Source organism: Mus pahari, chromosome 2, assembly GCF_900095145.1.
Source record: "Mus pahari chromosome 2, PAHARI_EIJ_v1.1, whole genome shotgun sequence".
In the NCBI taxonomy this organism is placed as follows: domain Eukaryota; kingdom Metazoa; phylum Chordata; class Mammalia; order Rodentia; family Muridae; genus Mus; species Mus pahari.
Window position 1 is genome coordinate 56,894,750 of NC_034591.1, and position 21,082 is coordinate 56,915,831.

At 40.3% G+C, this 21,082-nt stretch overlaps 1 protein-coding gene across 1 annotated transcript in view; it reads left to right on the forward strand.

The window, feature by feature from the left end:
* The window catches only part of Akr1d1 (aldo-keto reductase family 1 member D1), a 39,146-nt gene extending 19,815 nt beyond the window's left edge, over window positions 1–19,331 (forward strand). Inside the window, exons 5-9 of the mRNA XM_021190356.2 lie at window positions 2,612–2,734; window positions 4,652–4,761; window positions 5,512–5,677; window positions 16,175–16,257; window positions 18,847–19,331. Of these exons, the coding sequence (XP_021046015.1) occupies window positions 2,612–2,734; window positions 4,652–4,761; window positions 5,512–5,677; window positions 16,175–16,257; window positions 18,847–18,889 (525 nt within the window). The 3' untranslated portion in view covers window positions 18,890–19,331. The remainder of the gene's footprint in view (window positions 1–2,611; window positions 2,735–4,651; window positions 4,762–5,511; window positions 5,678–16,174; window positions 16,258–18,846) is intronic.
* Window positions 19,332–21,082: the final 1,751 nt, after the last annotated feature.

Sequence of the window (21,082 nt, forward strand, 5' to 3'; positions counted from 1 at the left end):
TCGTGTGTGTGTGTATGTGTGTGTGTGTTCGTGTGTGTGTGTGTTCGTGTGTGTGTATGTGTGTGTGTATATGTGTGTGTGTGTTCGTGTGTGTGTGTGTATGTGTGTGTGTGTTCGTGTGTGTGCGTGTGTGTGTGTGTGTGTGTGTGTGTGTGTGTTTGCACAAATATACCATGGTAAGGTACGTCTTGTGGGACCATGAGGGCCCCGGAGAATTGTACTCAGGTCATCAGGCTTGGCAGCAAGCCTTGGCGGTGAAGAATTCTTAATTCTTACTGGAGATAGTAATTGTCAGGAATGGAAAAAGAAACAGGGAATGTATCCTACTAAAACAGTACTTTAAAACAAATAAATGAGATAGCTCACTAGTTTAAAATTGAGTTTTAGAAATTAATGTGATGCCTAAAAGAAATTAAAAATAGCCCATGTAAAGCTAAGAACTGTTCTAATTCCATTTGTGGACCATCCACTGGCTCTTTCCCCTGGGAGTGTATGAGTGGGAAGGTTCAAGAACGTAAGAAAACTGTTGTGAGTGTATGCAGGGAAGGGATGTTCTACACTGGCCTGGGGGTGGATTGGTGCTGACGGTTTACCCTGACTCAGCAATTTACCTCTCCCTGCCTTTACTCCTGCTCCATCTGCCAAGCCAAAGCCAAGAAATGAGGATAAGTAAGGATTTCTGTCTATTCTGAGGAGATAACTGTTACCTGGGGGTAACAGTTGATGGTATAAACACAGAGATGTCTGCAGGGTTTTCTGACAGCCATGAGCTGGTTTTCCTTCCTAGCCAGCCCCTTAGAAGGGAGGACCAGACTCTCAAGTTCATCACAACAAAAAAGTAAGTGGATGGCCTTTTGGATACAGGCTAAAACAACAGAAAAGAGAAAGTGAGTGGTCTGTGTTTGTAATTGGAGATTTCAAAGCCACTTACTAATTAAGAAAATAACTACACATAAAATCTGTGGGATTTATGAGATTCATGTGTGGTCAACCTTTTGACATAATTGACTCTCACAGAACTCTCCACCCAAATTCAGCAGAGGGCTGGAGACATGGTGCAGTGGCTAACAGCACTTGTTCCTACTGGGATGGACCCAGGTTTGGCACCTAGCAATCATCTATAACTCCAATTCTAGAGGATCTGATGCCCTCTTCTGGCCTCTGATGGCACTGCAAACATGTGATGCTAAGACATTTATGAAGACAAATTACCCATATTCATAAATAAAAATGAATAAGTCTAAAAAGAAAATAAACAAACAAACAAAAACCAGAATGCCAGTTTTTAGTGCCCATGGAAAAATGTAATATAATTGTTTTCTCATCCACAAAATATCTCAGTAGGTATTCTAGTTATGCAAAGTGTAGTACCATCTTATTAAGCTGAAATTAAATCTGAAACCAAGAACAAAAAGATATCTGAGAAAATATCAAATATTTAAGAACAGATAAACACATGTAAATAATTCATAAGACAAAAAGGAAATAAAACCAACTATATGCAATCCACATGCTAGCCTCACACAATTAGAAACTGAATCTTTAAAAAAAATTAAATATTTAGATAGAAATTTGATAAAATATGCATAAGCTTACAAAATTAAAAAACTACGCTGTATAACTAAAAGAAATCAAAACTCTAAATGAATGGAGAAATATACAGCATCTCTTAATATTCAATTTGTTATGAAGTTAATTCTTACCAAACTTGTCCAAAGACCCAGTAAACAGAAACAGAACTAAGAAAAAAACTAATGCTAAAATTTATGTGGAACTACAAATATCTGCAATGCCCCCAAAGACTCTAGAAAAACAGAAAGAAAGAGGCATAATGAGGAAGCATTGTGGGCATGTATGAAATTTCCAAAGAATAATTTTTAACAATTTTTATTTGTTTATGCATGAGCATATGCCATGCGTGGAGGCCCATTGAGGCCAGGAGAGGACTGGAGTTACAAGCAGATGTTAGCTGTGTGACATGGGTGCTGGGCAGTGAATGTGGGTCCTTTAGGAGCCACCTCTCCAGACACATTAAAAATAAACTTAAAAATATTAATGAAAACAGAAGTTGAAGGAGTTACAATAGATGTAAGAGTTGCTACATAGTTAGAGAAATTGTATCTGGAATCAGTGGAACAGAGTAGGGAATGCTGAAACAGATCCACAGACTATGATGTCAAGATTGTAGCAGGAGGGTGAGGGAGGGGGAGAGATTGCCTTTCCAATGGTGTGTTGAAACAAGCTCTCACACCAGCTTTACTCTGCAAATATCTTTCCAGCTGCATGGTCAGTTAAATGCTGGCTTGAATACAACCTAGTGATAAGGTGACACTGCAGGGGTTGACAAATGCTATACACTGGGTTGTTCTTTCCCTGCCCTGGGTAACTGGGTGTTAAGTATTTATCCACACTCCATTGCAGGTATTTTTATAAATGGATAGTGTAAATGATTTTACCAGTATGTGCATATATTAGAATCTACCAAAATGCATTTTCTTTTGTTGTAATTTTTATAATATGCATCTATTTGGGGATGGGGAGGGTGTGTACAATAATATTCATTCTTGCCTCCTGAGAGCATCTTTCCTGACTGTTGGCATTTACTCTACAGGCATTGGAAGTTTGCAAAGATGCTGGCTTGGTGAAATCCCTTGGGGTATCTAATTTTAACCGCAGGCAGCTGGAGCTCATCTTGAACAAGCCAGGACTCAAGTACAAGCCGGTCACCAACCAGGTAGATTGGAGTGGCGTTGGCTGAGTGCGGCGAGGTATCCAGCAGAACTCTGAAACGATAGCAAGGCTCCTGGACTCTGCAGCACAAGGTCTTCCTGGTGCTCCATAGAAATCATAGTCTAAGACTCTAGACCACTCTTCTTTCAATTCATATCCCTTAAGAAAAAGAGCCCAGGCGGGTGTGGTGGGGCACACCTTTAATCCCAGCACTTGGGAGGCAGAGGCAGGCGGATTTCTGAGTTTGAGGTCAGTGTGGTCTACAGAGTGAGTTTCAGGACATCCAGGGCTATACAGAGAAACCCTGGCTGGAAAAAGAAATAAAGAGAGAAAGAGAGAGGGGGGAGGGAGGGAGGGAGGGAGGAAGGAAGGAAGGAAGGAAGGAAGGAAGAAAGAAAGAAAGAAAGAAAGAAAGAAAGAAAGAAAGAAAGAAAGAAAGAAAGAAGAAAGAAAGAAAAAGGAAGGAAGGAAGGAAGGAAGGAAGAAAGAAAGAAAAAAAGAAAGAAAGAAAGAAAGAAAGAAAGAGGAAGGAAGGAAGGAAGGAAGGAAGGAAGGAAGGAAGGAAGGAAAGAAGGAGAAAGAGAGAGAAAGAAAGAAAAAGGGCCCAACACAAGGCCAGCCTGGGTCATGGAGCAAGTCAGATGCTAGGCCAAGCTATGTCATAGTTCAAGACCTGCCTTAATGCTGCAGAGTGAGATCCTGTCTCAAAAAACAAACAAAACCACCGCCACCACCACCACCACCAACAACAACAACAAAAAACCACACAAAACCAACCAACGAACCAAACAAACAAACAAAAAACCCCACTCGGGCATGGTGGGCACATCTGGAGAGGCAGAGGAAGGTGAGTCTTGAGGCCATCCTGGGCTACAGAACAAGAAAGAATGTGTCGCAATAAGAAAAAACAAAACAAAACAAAACAAAACAAAACAAAACAAAAAACAAACTATTTTGAAAGCTCAAATCCAGGCAAATGTAACCAAGATTTTTTTTAAAGGATTTATGTATTTAATGTATGTGAATACACTGTGACTCCCCTCAGACACGCCATAAGAGGGCATTGGATCACATTGCAGATGGTTGTGAGCCACCATGTGGTTGTTGGAAATTGAACTCAGAACCTCTGGAAGAGCGATCAGTGCTCTTAACCACTGAGCCATCTCTCCAGCTCCCAAGATATTTGTTTTGCTTGTTTTTGGAAAAGAAAAGTAATGGAAAGGAAATGAAAGTTGCCAAATCAAGACATAATAAAGAGGATTTAAAATAATACAAGGCTCAGGAAATTAAGGAAGTTAGGTCCCTGTAGACCAGGAACTTGAGACCAGCAATACCAATACCCTATCTCAAAAACTAAATAGTATCTAAAGGGTGGCATGTGACCTAAGATACAAATTAATGAAAGAAAACAAATACTTAGAGGCTGACAAAGGCATAATAAAAACCTCTCCAAAACAAAACCGCACAAACTAGTGGGAAACATGATTCTTTCAGTAGTCTGAAGAAAATGGCCGACTCTCTAGAAACAAGAAGAGGTCTATTGAACGGCACCCTCCAAGGCTAAAAGGAAGAAATCATTTGTAAATACAATAGAAGAACTTCCAAAAAGAAGTTTTCTGGGACAATGTGTACGAAAGGAAGCCACAGAAAAGTCATAAAGATATATATATAGTGGTTTCTGAGTTTTACCATTGCGTTTTTATTAGTGTGTGTGTGTGTATGTGTGTGTGTGTGAGAAGTTGGTTCTATCTTGCTACCATGTGTATCCCAGGGATTGGAACTCAGGTCACAAGGCCTGGTGGCATACACCTTTACCCACTGTGTCCTCTCTTCAGCGCCTGAATAGCGCTTTCTAAGCTATGTGAAGCTGCATTTGATGATGGGCCTGAGCTTTCTCCTCTTCTCTAATGTAACCACACAGGTGGAGTGCCATCCGTATTTCACCCAGACAAAACTCTTGAAATTCTGCCAGCGGCACGACATCGTCATTGTCGCACATAGCCCCTTAGGGACCTGTCGCAACCCATCATGGTAAGTCATGCTGTATTCTCGCCAAGAAATGTTTCTTTCTGTGTGGACAGGGCATAAAACCAGTATGAATTAGCTGAGTAGGAGATTGTCTTTGGCTATGGGATCTTCAAGAAACAGCCCGTTCATGTCAAGTTCCTCGTAAGCAGAAGAAAACTTACGATACCTTCCTTACTGAGGGGTTGACTTGTTGAGTACAGTCAGTATATGGCATTTCCTATGACTGCCTGATATGTAAGAAACATTCAGTAGACATTGAGTGGACAGAGTTTCTGTGGTTGCGTTCTGAAAGTTTTTAAGTGTTGAATTTGGTACACAGTGACAATACCTTTGATGGAATCAAGGAGCTTTAGGAAGATATCTACCTTGAATGCAAGAGTTGAGCTACTTTCTTCTATTCTGGTCTTTTTGTCTTTCCCTATATGTCTACTTTAGACCAAGCTCTCTATAAGATTCTTCATGCTACAGGTACATGGAGAGAGCTGTGTGTGTGTGTGTGTGTGTGTGTGTAGACATATTATATACATGTTTGTTATGTGTCCTCTGAATCAGCCCCACCCATCTGCCTCTCTTGATCTTATGCTAGAACACCTCTTGATTCCATGATTGGTTACACTCAGAGAATTGACTAGAGGTGACTTGAGTGTCCTGGCAGTGACCAGTGAATGAGAACAGCAGGTGACTGATGACTTTTTGCCTTTCATCTAAAGATGACATGCATTTTCTTTTCTTCCCCACCGCCCCACCCTGAAGGGTGAATGTATCTTCTCCGCCCTTGTTAAATGACGAACTCCTAACCTCACTGGGGAAAAAGTACAATAAGACACAAGCTCAAATTGTGCTGCGTTTCAACATCCAGCGAGGGATAGTTGTCATTCCTAAAAGCTTTACCCCCGAAAGGATCAAAGAAAACTTTCAGGTAAGAGACATACATTTGGGCTTATGGAGAGACGGTGCTGTCTGCTCTGATACCCCTGGAGAGTGTTCTGAACATTGTGATAACCCTCATCTAGCACAGCATCAATCTCATGTACACCCCTTCTGTGTCCTGCATGTCTAACACTCCTCTGCCTGTGTAACTCCCGCCAAACAGACATACTCCCAACTTGTAGACTAAAAGCCAACGTAGACTTTTTTCCACTGCTCTCTTCCTGTTTAAGGCGGCCTCTTGGAAAGGAGATCTCCTCTCAATTCACTTTTCCTATTATTTTAGATCCATTAAAACCAAACTCTCACCCTGGCCGTCTTTGTGGGCAGCTTTTCTGGGGGTTACCAGGGACTTGTGAGTGAGCAGATCTGGGACTTCATTCTCAGTCATTGGGGTCACGGCTTTCATCCACATTTAGTCCAGTTGACATGCTCTTCCTCTTGGAACATTTGCTCTGACAGGAAACTCTATGATATGGAGGTTTTGAGAAGAAAAGCAAGAGCTTGGGTGGTTGCTGTGGGTTTCTGAGAGGGTCAAATGCAGTCCACACTGGCCTCACACCTTTTGTGTAGCTAAGGATGGCTTTGAACTCTTGAAGCTTCTACCTCCACCTTCCAAGTTCCCAGGTTACAGGCATGATTACCTGGCAGTTAGTTTAATTTTATAGTATGAAATCTCCAGTTACGTAAGCTAATTTATTCCATGAAGTAAAAAAGACTACAGAAAAATCAATCCGCACTGAACAAGGAGAAATAGTGATTAGAAACAACACAAAAAGGGAGAATGTGGACGTTCATATTAAGTTAAAAACCAAAATTTATAAAACTAAGTGGACTTATTTCATTTAGGTCCCAGTTACTTATACATACTGACTCCCAGAAGAAACAGAATCACTGCTACTTTTATAAAAGGCACTTGACAAATTTACATGATAGTGTAACACAGAAGCCTGTATTTCTTTTTCTTTATTTATTTACATTGGTAATGTTATTCTCTTTTCTGGTTTCCCCTCCGAAAACCCCCTTTCCCATCCCCACCTACATCCCTGCTCACCAACCCACCCACTCCTGCTTCCTGGCCCTGGCATTCCCCTATTCTGGGGCATAGAACCTTCACAGGACCTAGGACATCTCCTCCCATTGATGGCTGACGAGGTCATTCTCTGCTACATATGCAGCTGGAGCCATGAGTCCCACCATGTGTTTTCTTTGGTTGGTGGTTTAGTCTCAGGGAGCTCTGGGGGATACTGGTTTAGTTCATATTGTTGTTCCTCTTATGGGGCTATAAACCCCTTCAGCTCCTTGGGTACTTTCTCTAGTTCCTTCATTGGGGACCCTGTGCTCCATCCAATGGATGGCTGTGAGCATCCACTTCTGTATTTGTCAGGCATTGACATAGCCTCACAGAAGACAGCTATATCAGGCTCCAGTCAGCAAGTTCTTGTTGGCATCCACAATAGTGTCTGGGTTTGTTGGTTGTTTATGGGATGGATCCCCAGGTGGGGCAGTCTCTGAATGGCCTTTCCTTCAGTCTCTGCTCCACACTTTGTCTCTGTAACTCCTCCCATGGGTATTTTGTTCCCCGTTCTAAGAAGGAACGAAGTATCCACACTTTAGTCTCCCTTCTTCTTGAGTTTCATGTGTTTTGCAAGTTGTACCTTAGGGATTCTGAGCTTCTGGGTTAATATCCACTTACCAGTGAGTGCATATCATGTGTGTTCTTTTGTGATTGAGTCATGTCACTCAGAATGATATCCTCCAGATCCATCCATTTGCCTAAGAATTTCATAAATTCATTGTTTTTAATAGCTGCAAAGTACTTCAATGTGTAAATGTACCACATTTTCTGTATCCATTCCTCTGTGGAGGGATATCTGAGTTCTTTCCAGCTTCTGGCTATTGTAAATAAGGCTGCTATGAACATAGTGGAGTATGTGTCCTTATTTACATATTGGAACAACTTCTGGGTATATGCCCAGGAGAGGTACTGCTGGATCCTCTGGTAGTACTATGCCCAGTTTTCTGAGGAACCACCAAACTGATTTCCAGAGTGCTTGTACCAGCTTGCAACCCCATATGCAATGGAGGAGTGTTCCTCTTTCTCCACATCTTCTCCAGCATCTGCTGTCACCTGAGTTTTTAATCTTAGCCATTCTGAGTGGTATGAAGTAGAATCTCAGGGTTATTTTGATTTGCATTTCCCTGATGACTAAGGATATTGAGCATTATTTTAGGTGCTTCTCAGCCACTTGGTATTCCTCAGTTGAGAATTCTTTGTTTACCTCTGTACCCCATTTTTCAATAGGGTTATTTGGTTCTCTGGAGTCTAACTTCTTGAGTTCTTTGGATTTGGTATTGGATATTAGCTCTCCATAGGATTTAGGATTGGTAAAGATCTTTTCCCAATCTGTTGGTTGCCTTTTTGTCTTATTGACAGTGTTCTCTGCCTTATAGAAGCTTTGCAATTTTATGAGGTCCCTTTTGTCAATTCTTGATCTTACAACACAAGCCATTGGTGTTCTGTCAGGAATTTTTCCCCTGTGCCCATATGTTAAAGGCTCTTCCCCACTTTCTCCTCTATTAGTTTCAAAGTATCTGATTTTATGTGGAGGTCCTTGATCCACTTGGACTTAAGCTTTGTATAAGGAGATAAGCATGGATCTATTCGCATTCTTCTACATGATAACCACCAGTTGAGCCAGCACCATTTGTTGAAAAAGCTGTCTTTTTTCCACGGGATGGTTTTAGCTCCTTTGTCAAAGATCAAGTAATCATAGGTGTGTGGGTTCATTTCTGGATCTTCAATTCTATTCCATTGATCTACCTGTCTGTCACTGTACCAGTACCATGCAGTTTTTATCACACTTGATCTGTAGTACAGCTTAAGGTCAGGCATGGTGATTCCACCAGAGGTTCTTTTATTGTTGAGAATGGTTTTTGATATCCTAGATTATTTGTTATTCCAGATGAATTTGCAAATTGCCATTTCTAACTCAGTGAAGAATTGAGTTGGAATTTTGATGGGGATTGCATTGAATCTGTAGATTGCTTTCGGCAAGATGGCCATTTTTACTACATTAATCCTGCCAATCCATGAGCATGGGAGATCTTTCCATCTTCTGAGATCTTCTATGAATTCTTTCTTCAGAGACTTGAAGTTCTTATCATACAGATCTTTCACTTACTTAGTTAGAGTCACACCAAAGTATATTATATTATTTGTGACTATTTTGAAGGGTGTTGTTTCCCTAATTTCTTTCTCAGCTTGTTTATCCTTTGTGTAGAGAAAGGCCACTAATTTGAGTTAATTTTATATCCACCTACTTTGCTGAAGTTGTTTATCAGGTTTAGGAGTTCTCTGGTGGAATTTTTTGGGTTACTTATGTAAGCTTTCATATCATCTGCAAATAGTGACATTTTGACTTCTTCTTTTTCAATTTGTATCCCCTTGATCTCCTTTTGTTGTGTATTTGCTCTGGCTAGGACTTCAAGTACTATATTGAATAGATAGGGAGAAAGAAGCCTTGTCTAGTCCCTAATTTTAGTGGGATTGATTCAAGTTTCTCACCATTTAGTTTGATGTTGGCTACTGCTTTTCTGTATATTGCTTTATTATGTTTAGGTATGGGCCTTAAATTCCCTATCTTACCAAAACTTTTATCATGAAGGGATGTTGGAATTTGTCAAATGCTTTCTTAGCATCTAATGAGATGACCATGTGGTTTTTGTCTTTGAGTTTATTTATATAATGGATTACTTTGATGGATTTCCATATATTGAACCATCCTTGCATCCCTGGGGTTAAGCCTATTTGATCATGATGGATGATCATTTTGATGTGTTCTTGGATTCAGTTTGTGAGAGCTTTATTGAGTATTTTTGCATCAATATTCATAAGGGAAATTGGTCTGAAGTTCTTTTTCTTTGTTGGGTCTTTGTGTGGTTTAGGTATCAGAGTAATTGTGGCATCATAGAACAAATTGGATAGAGTACCTTTTGTTTCTATTTTGTGAAATAGTTTGAGGAGTATTGGAATTAGGTCTTCTTTGAAGGTCTCATAGAATTCTGCACTAAACCCATCTGGTCCTGGGCTTTTTTTGGTTGGGAGACTATTAATGACTGCTTCTATTTCTTTAGGGGATATAGGACTGTTTAGATTGTTAATCTGATCCTGATTTAACTTTGGTACCTGGAATCTGNCTAGAAAATTGTCCATTTTATCCAGGTTTTCCAGTTTTGTTGAGTATACGCTTTTGTAGTACAATCTGCTGATTTTTTTGAATTTCCTCATCTTCTGTTGTTATCTTTCCTTTTTCATTTTTGATTTTGTTAATTAGGATACTGTCCCTCTGCCCTCTAGTTAGTCTAGCTAAAGGTTTATCTATTTCATTGATTTTCTCAAAGAACTGGCTCCTAGTTTGGTTGATTCTTTGTATAGTTCTTTTTGTTTTCACTTGGTTGATTTCAGCCCTGAGTTTGATTATTTCCTGCTGTCTACTCCTCTTTTGTGTATTTGCTTCTTTTTGTTCTAGAGCTTTCAGGTGTGCTGTCAAGNTGCTAGTGTATACTCTCTCCAGTTTCTTTTTGGAGGCACTCAGAGCTTTGAGTTTTCCTCTCAGGAATGCTTTCATTGTGTTCCATAAGTTTGGGCATGTTGTGGCTTCACTTTGATTAAACTCTAAAAAGTCTTTAATTTCTTTCTTTATTTTTTCCTTTTCTAAGTTATCATTGAGTAGAGTGTTTTCTGCTTCCATGTGTATGTGGACTTTCTATTATTTAAGTTATTATTGAAGATCAGCCTCAGTCTGTGGTGATCTGATAGGATGCATGGGATTATATCAATCTTCTTGTATCTGTTGAGGCCTGTTTTGTGGGCAATTATATGCTCAGTTTTGGAGAAGGTGCCATGAGGTGATGAGAAGAAGGTATATCCTTTTGTTTTAGGATAAAATGTTCTATAGATATCTGTTAAATCCATTTGTTTCATAACTTCTGTTAGTTTCATTGTGTCTTTGTTTAGTTTCTGTTTCCATGATCTGTCCATTGATGAGAGTAGGGTGCTGAAGTCTCCCACTATTGTGTGTGGTGCAATGTGTGCTTTGAGCTTTAATAAACTTTTTTAATGAGTATGGATGCCTTTGCATTTGGAGCATAGATGTTCAGAATTGAGAGTTCATCTTGATAAATTTTACCTTCGATGAGTATGAAGTGTCCTCCTTGTCTTTTTCAATGACTTTAGGTTTAAAGTCGATTTTATTCGATATTAGAATGGCTACTCCAGCTTGTTTCTTGGGACCATTTGCCTGGAAAATTGTTTTCCAGCCTTTTACTCGGAGGTAGTGTCTGTCTTTGTCACTGGGGTGGGTTTCTTCTATGCAGCAAAATGTTGGGTCCTGTCTGTGTAGCCAGTCTGTTAGTCTATGTCTTTTTATTGGGGATCCATTGATATTAAGAGATATTAAAGAAAAGTAAGTTTTGCTTCCTGTTATTTTTGTTGTTAGAGGTAGGATTCTGTTCATGTGGCTATCTTCTTTTAAGTTTGTTTAAGGATTACTTTCTTGCTTTTTCCAGGGCATAGTTTTCCTCCTTGTGTTGGTGTTTTCCCTATATTATCCTTTGAAGGGCTGGATTCATGGCAAGATATTGTGTGAATTTGGTTTTGTCATGGAATACTTTGGTTTCTCCATCTATGGTAATTGAGAGGTTTTTTTGGGCATAATAGACTGGGCTGGCATTTGTGTTCTCTTAGGGTATGCATGTCATCTGTCCAGGATTTTTTGGCTTTTATAGTCTCTGGTGAGAAATCTGGTGTAATTCTAATAGGTCTGCCTTTGTATGTCACTTGACCTATTTCCCTTACTGTTTTTAATAGTCTTTCTTTGTTTTGTGCATCTGGTGTTTTGATTATTATGTTATGGGAGGAATTTCTTTTCTGATCCAAACTATTTGGAGTTCTATAGGCTTCTTATGGGCGTCTCTTTCTTTAGGTTAGGGAAGTTTTCTTCTATAATTTTGTTAAAGATATTTACTGACCCTTTAAGTTGGGAATTTTCCTTCTCGTCTATATCTATTATCGGTAGGTTTGGTTTTCTCATTGTGTCCTGGATTTCCTGGATGTTTTGGGTTAGGATCTTTTTGCATTTTTCATTTCCTTTTATTGTTGTGTCAATATTTTCTATGGTATCTTCTACACCTGAGATTCTCTCTTCTATCTCTTCTATTCTGTTAGTCATGCATCTATGGCTCCCAATTTCTTTCCTAGGTTTTCTATCACCAGAGTTGTCTCCCTTTGTGATTTCTTTATTGTTTCTACTTCCATTTTTAGATCCTGGATGGTTTTGTTCATTTCCTTCACCTGTTTGGTTGTGTTTTCCTGTAATTCTTTAAGGGATTTTTATGTTTCCTCTTTAGGCTTCTACCTGTTTAGCTGTGTTCTCCTGTATTTCTTTAAGGGAGATATTTATGTCCTTCTTAAAATCTTCTGCCAGTATCATGAGATATTATTTTAAATCACAAACTTGCTTTTCTGGTATATTGGGGTATCCAGGACTGGCTGTGGTAGGAATACTGGGTTCTGATGATGCCAAGCAGTCTTGGTTTCTGTTGGTAAGAGTCTTGAATTTGCCTTTCACCATCTGGTAATCTCTGGTGTTAGATGCTCTTGCTGTCTCTGGCTGGAGCTTGTTCCTCCTGTGAGTCTGTAAGCCTGTGTCAGCAATCCTGGGAGACCAGTGCACAGAGGGCTATGGAACAGCCCCACCTCCTGGGTGCAGATAAAGGCCCATAGGACCCTGTCCCCAGCTGCTCTGCCACTTCTGCGGCCTGTGCACTCCTTGAGTAGTCCCACCTCAGAGAATAACTGGAGAGAAAATGACAATCTCACCTGAGTTTCCAGGTCAGACATTTCCAGAAGCCTGTACTTCTTCGAGTCTTTTGTAGAATCATCCTAGAAAGAATAATTTTCATCTGAAAAGGTACTTTAATTTTGGCTGTTCTTTTCTTCAAATTAGATATAGAGATAGATAGATATTTATAGATCTATAGATATATTGATATATTAATATACCTGCCAAAGTAGACTTTTAAATTTGGTGTTCTTATTTGGGAAATATTGCATCTATAGTTAGAATAAATCTTTGAGTCATCTTTCATTATTGATTTCATGAAATCTGTGATCTCACAAGGTCTGCTGCAGTTTGTCACTAGGATCCAAGGTAGAGCCACAGACTGGCCTACTGTGTGCAAAAAGTAAGTGGAAAGACCCCTCTTTTGAGCTATTAGTTTGTTTAGCACTAGGTTTACATAATTAAAATTTTTAAATTTTTATATTTTTTATTTTATTTTATATATGTCAGTGTTTTGCCTGCATGCTAATATGTGCACTATGTGCATGCCCAGTGCCTGTGGATGTCAGAACAGGATGTCTAATCTCCTAGAATTGGAGTTATAGGTGGTTGTAAACCAGTACCTGGGTGTTGGGAATCGAACTTCAGTATCTGGATAATAAATAATCAAAGAAAAGAATTCTCTGAAAAGAACAGTTAGAAATGATCTATAGAGGAATAATTAAGTAAGTGTATTTAATAAATCCTATGAAAGATAAATGAATAAAAAACAAGAACAGTCACGAAGACCACTAATATATAAGTAAAGGAAGGTAGCTATACTACATCTGTATGCTGTACCTGGAATACCACTAATATATAAGTAAAGGAATATACTACATCTGTACGCTGTACCTGGAATACCATAATATATAAGTAAAGGAATATACTACATCTGTACGCTGTACCTGGAACGAGAACAAAGCAGAGCTGTGAGTGAAGAGGAACTGCCCACTTTTCCTCCCATATGTGTCTATTATCCTACAGTAGTGCTGATTGGCAAGGAGCATAGATTTACAGACTGCTTACATAATTACAAATTATAAGCAGGTAAACTATATAGATTTTAAGTGAAAATAAAGATATTAAATGCTAATGCAGAATAATTATATATAAACAAAGTAAAAAGGCTAGGAAAAATAAAAACGGGCTAGCAAGATGGTTCAGTGGCTAAAGGCACTTGTTGCCAAAACTTTCATCATTTAAGAAAGAACTCACAGGACATACACATGGTAGCCCACACTTTTAATCTCTGGACTCGGGAGGCAGAGACAGGCAGATCTCTGTGTTTGAAGCCAGCCTGATCTACAAAGTGAGGTCCGGGACAGCCAGGTGAGTTCTAGGATAGCCAGGGTTACGTTGAGAAACCCTGTCTCAAAACAAAACAAACAAGCAAACAAACGTCCAATCCTGAAAGGCCACGTGGTGGAAGGAGAATGAATACAAACATATACACATACATGCACTAAATAAGTAAATGTGAGAAGCACAGAGAGAAAATAATTGAAACAAACCCCTAGAAAGATGTTTTAAATGACGAGAGAAGCTGAAAGAATGGTGCACACCTGTGATCTAGGAAGTTGACACAGGAGGATTGTGAGGTAGAGACCAGCCTGAAATAATACCTAGCATGTTCCAGTTTGAGCTACAAAGCAAGACACTACTACTACTACTACTACTACTACTACTACTACTACTACTACTACTACTACTATTTATAAGCAATTTTATTCTTTTAAAAAATTCTTCTCATACATTGAACCCCGACTACAGTTTGACTTCCCTCTCCCGCAAACCCTATTCCCATGCCTCCCATCTCCCTCAGATCAAACCCTTCTCCTCCCTTCAGAGAGTGGCTGGCCTCCCAGGGACATCCAAGGACACAGCCTAACAAGCTACAACAAGACCAGGCACATGCCATGGCATCAAATCTGGGCAAGGCAGCCCAGTAGTAGAAAAAGGGTCCCACGAGTAGGGGAAAGAGTCAAGGATAGCCCTTGCTCCCATTGTTAGGGTTTTCCATAGGAACACCAAGCTACTCACCCATAACATATGCAGAGAATCTAGGTCAGACCCCTCCAGGCTCCCTGATCTCTTCAAGATCTCATGAGTTCCAGTCAGTTGGCTCTGGGGGCTGTGTTCTCCTGGTGCATCCCTGATACCTCTGGTTCCTCCGATCCTTCCTCCCCTTTGTCCGTAGGACTCACAGAGCTCCATCTGTTTGGCTGTGGCACTCTGCATCAGCTCCCATCAGTTTTGGGATGGAGTCTCTCTGGTCTCTTTGAAGACTATTGTGCTAGGCTCAGATCTCAGTACACTCTGTAGGCAGGAGAATCTATAGGCCGTGGCTGGGTTGGTGTTCTCGTCTGTCTACTCAAGTCCTTGCCTGGTTACAGAAGAAGGCTGGTGCAGGCTCCGTGTTCCCCCATTACTAGGAGTCTTAGCTAGGGTTTCTTTTGTATGGAATTTCCTTTGCACTGGCTCCACCTCGCCCCAGGAATGCACCCAAATTCCAGTCATTTTTCCAAGTATTTTCTCCCTCCCTACTTTTGATCCCTCCTGTTCCGAACCCCCTCAATCCCCAGAAATCTATTCTATTTCCCCTTCCCAGAGAGATTCTTGTGCCCCTCCACCTTTAAGCCCTCTTTGTTACTTAGCCTGTCTGGGTCTGTGGACTGTAGCATGATTGTCCTTTACTTTACAGCTAATCTTCACTTATAAGTGGGTACAGAACAAGTTTGTCTTTCTAGGGCTGTGTTACTGCACTCAGAATGATTTTTTTTCTAGTTCTGTCCATTTGCCTGCAAATTTCATGATGTTATTGTTTCTAACAGCTGAGTAATACTCCATTGTGTAGATGTACCACATTTTCTTTATCCATTCTTCAGTTGAGGGACATCTAGGTTGTTTCTAGTTTCTGACTGCTACAAATAAAACTGCTATGAACATATTGAGCAAGCATCCTTATGATAGGATGGAGCGGCCTTTGGGTATATGACCAGGAGTGGTATAGCTGGGTCTTGAAGTAGATCTATTTTCAATTTTCTGAGAAACTGCCGAGTTGGTTTCCAAAGTGTCTGTACAAGTTTGTGTTCCCACCAGCCCTGGAAGAGTATTCCCCTTGGCCCGCCTTGCCAGCATGAGCTGCCACTTGTGTTTTTTTTTTTTTTTTTTTTTTTATTATCTTAGACGTTCTGACAGATGTGAAATAAGATTCCAATAAGACAAACTAGCAGCCCACAGAGTGGGAAGAGATCTTCACCAACTCCACATCTGACAGAGGGCTAATACCCAAAATATACACGCACACACACACACACACACACACACACACCAGAATTCTTCACATGTGGAACAGGAGATGTGTTAAATGCACGCTCTTCGGTAAGTCTGAATCATCCCAAGCAAAACTGCTTTTGAGGCAAAGGTCAGAGCAGAAGATCAAGCTGCCCCCCTCCCCTCCCCTTTGATGCACCACACTCCACACATACAGGAGCCCAGCTCTCTCAGATACTGACAGCTGGCCTTAGCTGAGACACTCCTCTACTGTCTCCACTCTCTGATTCATCTTCACAGATGTTCTGGCTTCTATTTCCACTATTTAGATCTTTGACTTTTCTCTCACGGAAGAAGAAATGAAAGACATTGAAGCCTTGAATAAAAACATCCGCTATGTGGAGTTGCTCATGTAAGTGTCCGAGGATCACCAGTCCGACAGTGCTTGTCACATGTTAGCAATTAGGCTCCTGTGAACCCTTGCCTGTGCCCATAGAAACACCAGGATGAGGGATGGGCAGGGTGCTCTGAATATTAGACAGGCTTGGGTGGATGTCTGCCACTTAGGTAAAGGCGTGGCATGGAGACAAGGAGAATTAACCCTTCATGCTATATCTGCTAGAGCAACAACACAAATTCTGAAATAACACTGTTTACATCTAGCTAAAAAAATCAAAGCAATACCCAAGTTGGAGCAAATTCCTTTTTAAAAAAATTCTGCTTGTGTAGTAGTAGAAAGAGTGCCAGGTTGTGAACCAAGAACCTAGAGTTTAACTCAAATACTTTCTTGCCTGGAAGATTCAGAGCTTTGGGGCTGGGAAGCTAGCTCAATGGTTAAGAAGAGCTCAGTGGTTAAGAGCTCAGTGGTTAAGAGTACTCAATGCTCTTTAGAAGACCTGGGTTCAGTTCCCAGCACCCATATCAGGCAGATTACAATCACCAATAACTTCAGTTCCAAGGGAGTTACTGGTCTGAAAAGGCATGTAGTATGCATAAGTTCACACTCACACAACACCCAAAAATAAAAGTAAATGAATAAACTAAGCATGGTGGTACATACCCTAAATCCCAGCCTTCAGGAGGCAGAAGCAGGAGGATCTCTGTGAATGCAAGGCTGGCTTGTTCTACCCAGTGAGCTCCAAGCCAGACAGAAATATTGAAGACACTTCTTTCAAAAATAAATACATAAATGAGTAGAGCTGAGGAGATGGCTCAGTGTCTAAGAGATGGCTCGGTTTCTAAGGACCTGGGTTTCCAATTCTCAGCATCTACATGGTGGCTAATAATTATCTGTGACTTCAGTTCTCAGGACTCTGACACCCTCTTCTGGCTTCACCAGGTACTAGGCAAGCATGTGGTACATAGAGATACATGAAGCCAAAACACTTATACACATACAAATAATGAAATAAATCTTCTAAAAACATGATTTAGAGCTTCAAGCTCTATCTAGCAGCTATTTTTTTCGATTAGACTTTACCACACCATGTGTCTTAGATAGGGTTTTACTGCTGTGAATAGACATCATGACCAAGGCACCTCATATAAGGACAACACTGGGGCTGGCTTACAGGTTCAGAGGTTCAGTCCATTGTCATCAATGAGGGAACATGGCAGCATCCAGGCAGGCATGGTGCAGGCAGAGCTGAGAGTTCTACATCTTCGTCTAAAAGCTGCTAGTGGAAGACAGTCTTCCAGGCAGCAAGGATGAGGGTCACCGACAGTGACACACCTACTCCAGCAGGGCCACACCTTCTAATAGAACCACTCCCTGAACCAAGCATATACCTGAGCCAACCATCACACCATGTATAGTTATTGTCAAGCTCACCCAAGTCACTGTTCCCTAAACACTGCAGGTCTTTTTAATTAAAACTCATGTGGCTTATACACAGATAGCCAAATGTGTATATGCATGCACATATTTTGCTCTTCATTGTTTCCTGTTACTTATTTTGATTTCTCAAATCATGTTGGCGGTAACTTTATTTGGTCTTCTCTTTAAGCAGTGAGTACAGCAGCCCTCATTAAGCTAAATGCACAGAGTTGGAACATAGTTGATCTCACTACTTTTCACGAGTTGGAAAGTATTTTGAATGCACTAGTATTGATTCTCTGAATTACTGTAAAAAAGCAGTCTCTGAGTGTGAGTTGTCCAGGGAGAACACACCCAGCCTCAGCACACACGAGAAAATGCACGCACACATAATATCTTACTAGCCGTAGTTAGTTAATAGCCCTTGAAGATATGTTATTTCTACTGGAAAGAATCATTAAATGAAGAAATAATATGGACTAAATCCGCCATTCTATTGATTTTCTTTTACTAAAACATTATATGATTTACATTTGAAATATTAATCACAATTTTAACAATATTAGTGGAAAATGACTCATTCTTCAGAAAAGAATTCGAAAATCAACAAAGTGATATGAAGATTAAGCACCATTAATTTAAAGAAAAACTGTGCCTCTGAAGGGTAATGAGCTGTGCCTCGTCTCTGATGCTATTTTGCTGACCTCTGGCATTGGAGAGCCGTGTTTGTTTTGTATTTTTGTAGTACTTTAAGAGGGCTGAATCTTGGCTATGTTCCATGATAGACACACACACACTCCAGATTGCTGTAGACACTCTCACATTTGCTATTTAGAAATTAGGGTTGTCGTCGTCATCATTGTTGTCATCGTCATGTTCATTATTGTCACAGTACAAGATAGGATCATCATCATTATTACAAACAGTAACACTTGGAATTCGGGTACAGGCAGGAAGTCTCTCGCCTTGTTTTGTTACGAGTGAAGTGATGTAGCCACGGCCACCTTTTTCCATGCCTACCTACGACGTACATCATCGTGGAAAGGTGCCAGTTTAAGGGGAAATGAGAAGGAAGTACAAGGGGGAACAAAAGGAAAAGGACTAGAAGCAAAAGTTCAGGAGGCTGGCGACAGCTGTACCACCACTAGAGTAAACTGTCTTCCTCTTACGGGGTTGTCTTGGCAGGTGGAGTGACCATCCTGAATACCCATTTCATGACGAATACTGAACATGGAAATTTCTTCAACGGAGTTTTTTTTTTTTTCCCTTCATTCAAGATCTTGAGCTGGTTAATCCCCTCCAGATGTAGATAAATGGGGTCTTGCTCTCTTCAGATTAAGATGAGCAGAACACACCATGCTTAACTTTTGTGTAGTATTAACTCAGCTAGCTCTGATGAAGAGAAAAGAAGATTTAAATCTATCTGGATAGTTCCTTGCGGATGCTCTACTAATATCTTTAGATCAATGTCTTCTAGACTGTTGATGGAAATCACTAAACTTTACTTCAAAAGTAGCATGTAAAAGCAGGTCCATGAATCTGAGACTACTACAGGGAGTCTGGTTTGTTTAACCTTTAGCAGGACAAAGAGGTTTGCAGTTGGCATGCTTCCTGGTGCTGACCATGACCATGACCTACCAAATGTTTGGACCTCTAATTGCAAGATGTGACCACAGCCAAGGCAGAAATCCACATGCAATTCCTAATGCACCTTGAGTAGAGACAGAACTGGAAGTCTTGAAAAGTCCTAAAGAAGAACATACCGTAGGATGTCCCAGGGCTAGAGGTTCTTGCTGGAGTGTTTGCCTGGCAAGCTGGAGGCCCAGGGTGAGGGGGGTGGGGTGAGGGCAATCGGCAAAGCCATGCTGATTCTGATTTATCATTTGTTTCCATTTATCTTTTAATGTGCATGAAGGTGGACAGCACTGATTCTTTCTTAAATTGTTTTTGTTTAGGAGGATGGGGAGTTGAGACAGGGTCTTGTGTAGTCCAGACTGCTCACAAACCTGCTGTGCAGTTGAGATCAGTCTTGAATTCTAATCTCTTGTCTTTCTCCCATTTTTAATGACCTGAGCTTCCATGTGATGGGTAAGCTCTACTTGTACTGTGTTATAATCATTCTTGCCTGCACTCATCAAGAAAACCACCATGTAAGTGGCAAGAAACAATATATACAAATCAAGCTTTATACCATAAAATGGTCTGAAGATGGTGATTTTTTTTAAAGATTTATGTATATGAGTGCACTGTCCCTGTCTTCAGAAACACCAGAAGAAGGCATCGGATCTCACTACAGATGGTTGTGAGCCATTCAAAGGGTGAGAGGATTCTTCAAAAATAATATATATTTAATATCAATAGTTGAAATCAAATGGCCCAAAGAAAACCATTTTTGAGAAATTATCACTTAAAAATGTGATCAACACAAATCATTTTTCTTTCAATATTGTTAGCAATGCTGTTCTCTGGGAAATATTTTATTCACAAGAATTAATAAAACATGATGATTTGTTCCAGCACACGGTCTCCATTCTGTTTCTATGACAGGGAAGAAGCATCTTCATCAAAGTAAATTGAAAGGACCAGAGGTTGAGCTATGGGAAGAGAAGAAAGAAAAGGGTACAGAATGAGAAACCTAAGTCACCTCCATTGCCCTTTAAGGTTCTTTGTGAGGGGTCATGTGGAGGTAGGTCTAGGCTTAACATTTTAAACAAACCATTCCTATTGTCAGGGGACATATTCCTAAATCAAAAGAAGGGTAAGTTTCATCGTAACTGTAGAAGAGATGGAGGGAAAAGAGCTGGAGATAGAAAATAGGGAAGCCAGGAGAGAATATAGTCTGACATTTCGTCTACTATGGTATCAAGTACTCCTCCCTCTCCACTGCCCAGAGTTTATGTTGAAAACGCAACCTCCAGTGCCTCAAAACATGACATACCTTGAAAAGGTCATGATATCTATGATTAATTAACATGGGGTCAGACTTAAGGAAGATGACCCTTAGTCTAAAGTGATTGATATCCTCATAAAAATAAATAAATAAATAATGAATTTTTTAAAGACATTCAGACAATGCAGAAGGAGAAAGCCAGATGAGGATGAATGTAGAGGTCAGGCTGACGCTAGGAGATACCAACTATTGCTACCACCTATCTGAAACTAGGTAAGATGTTTTCCTTCAGAAGGAATTTACTGTCAGCCCTAGAAATACCTTGATCCCAGACAACTAGCCTTGGGAATTCTGAAGTAGCCAATTTCTGTTGCTCAAGCCACACTGATGATGATAGTTTGTTGTGGCTTCCCTACGAACTAGCACCCAAAGTCTTTTCTGACCTATCCATGCTAGCTATTCCGAGAGACATCCATTTAACCACTCAAGGAAGAGGACAGTGGAGTATTATTCTTGAGAAGAATGATGTCA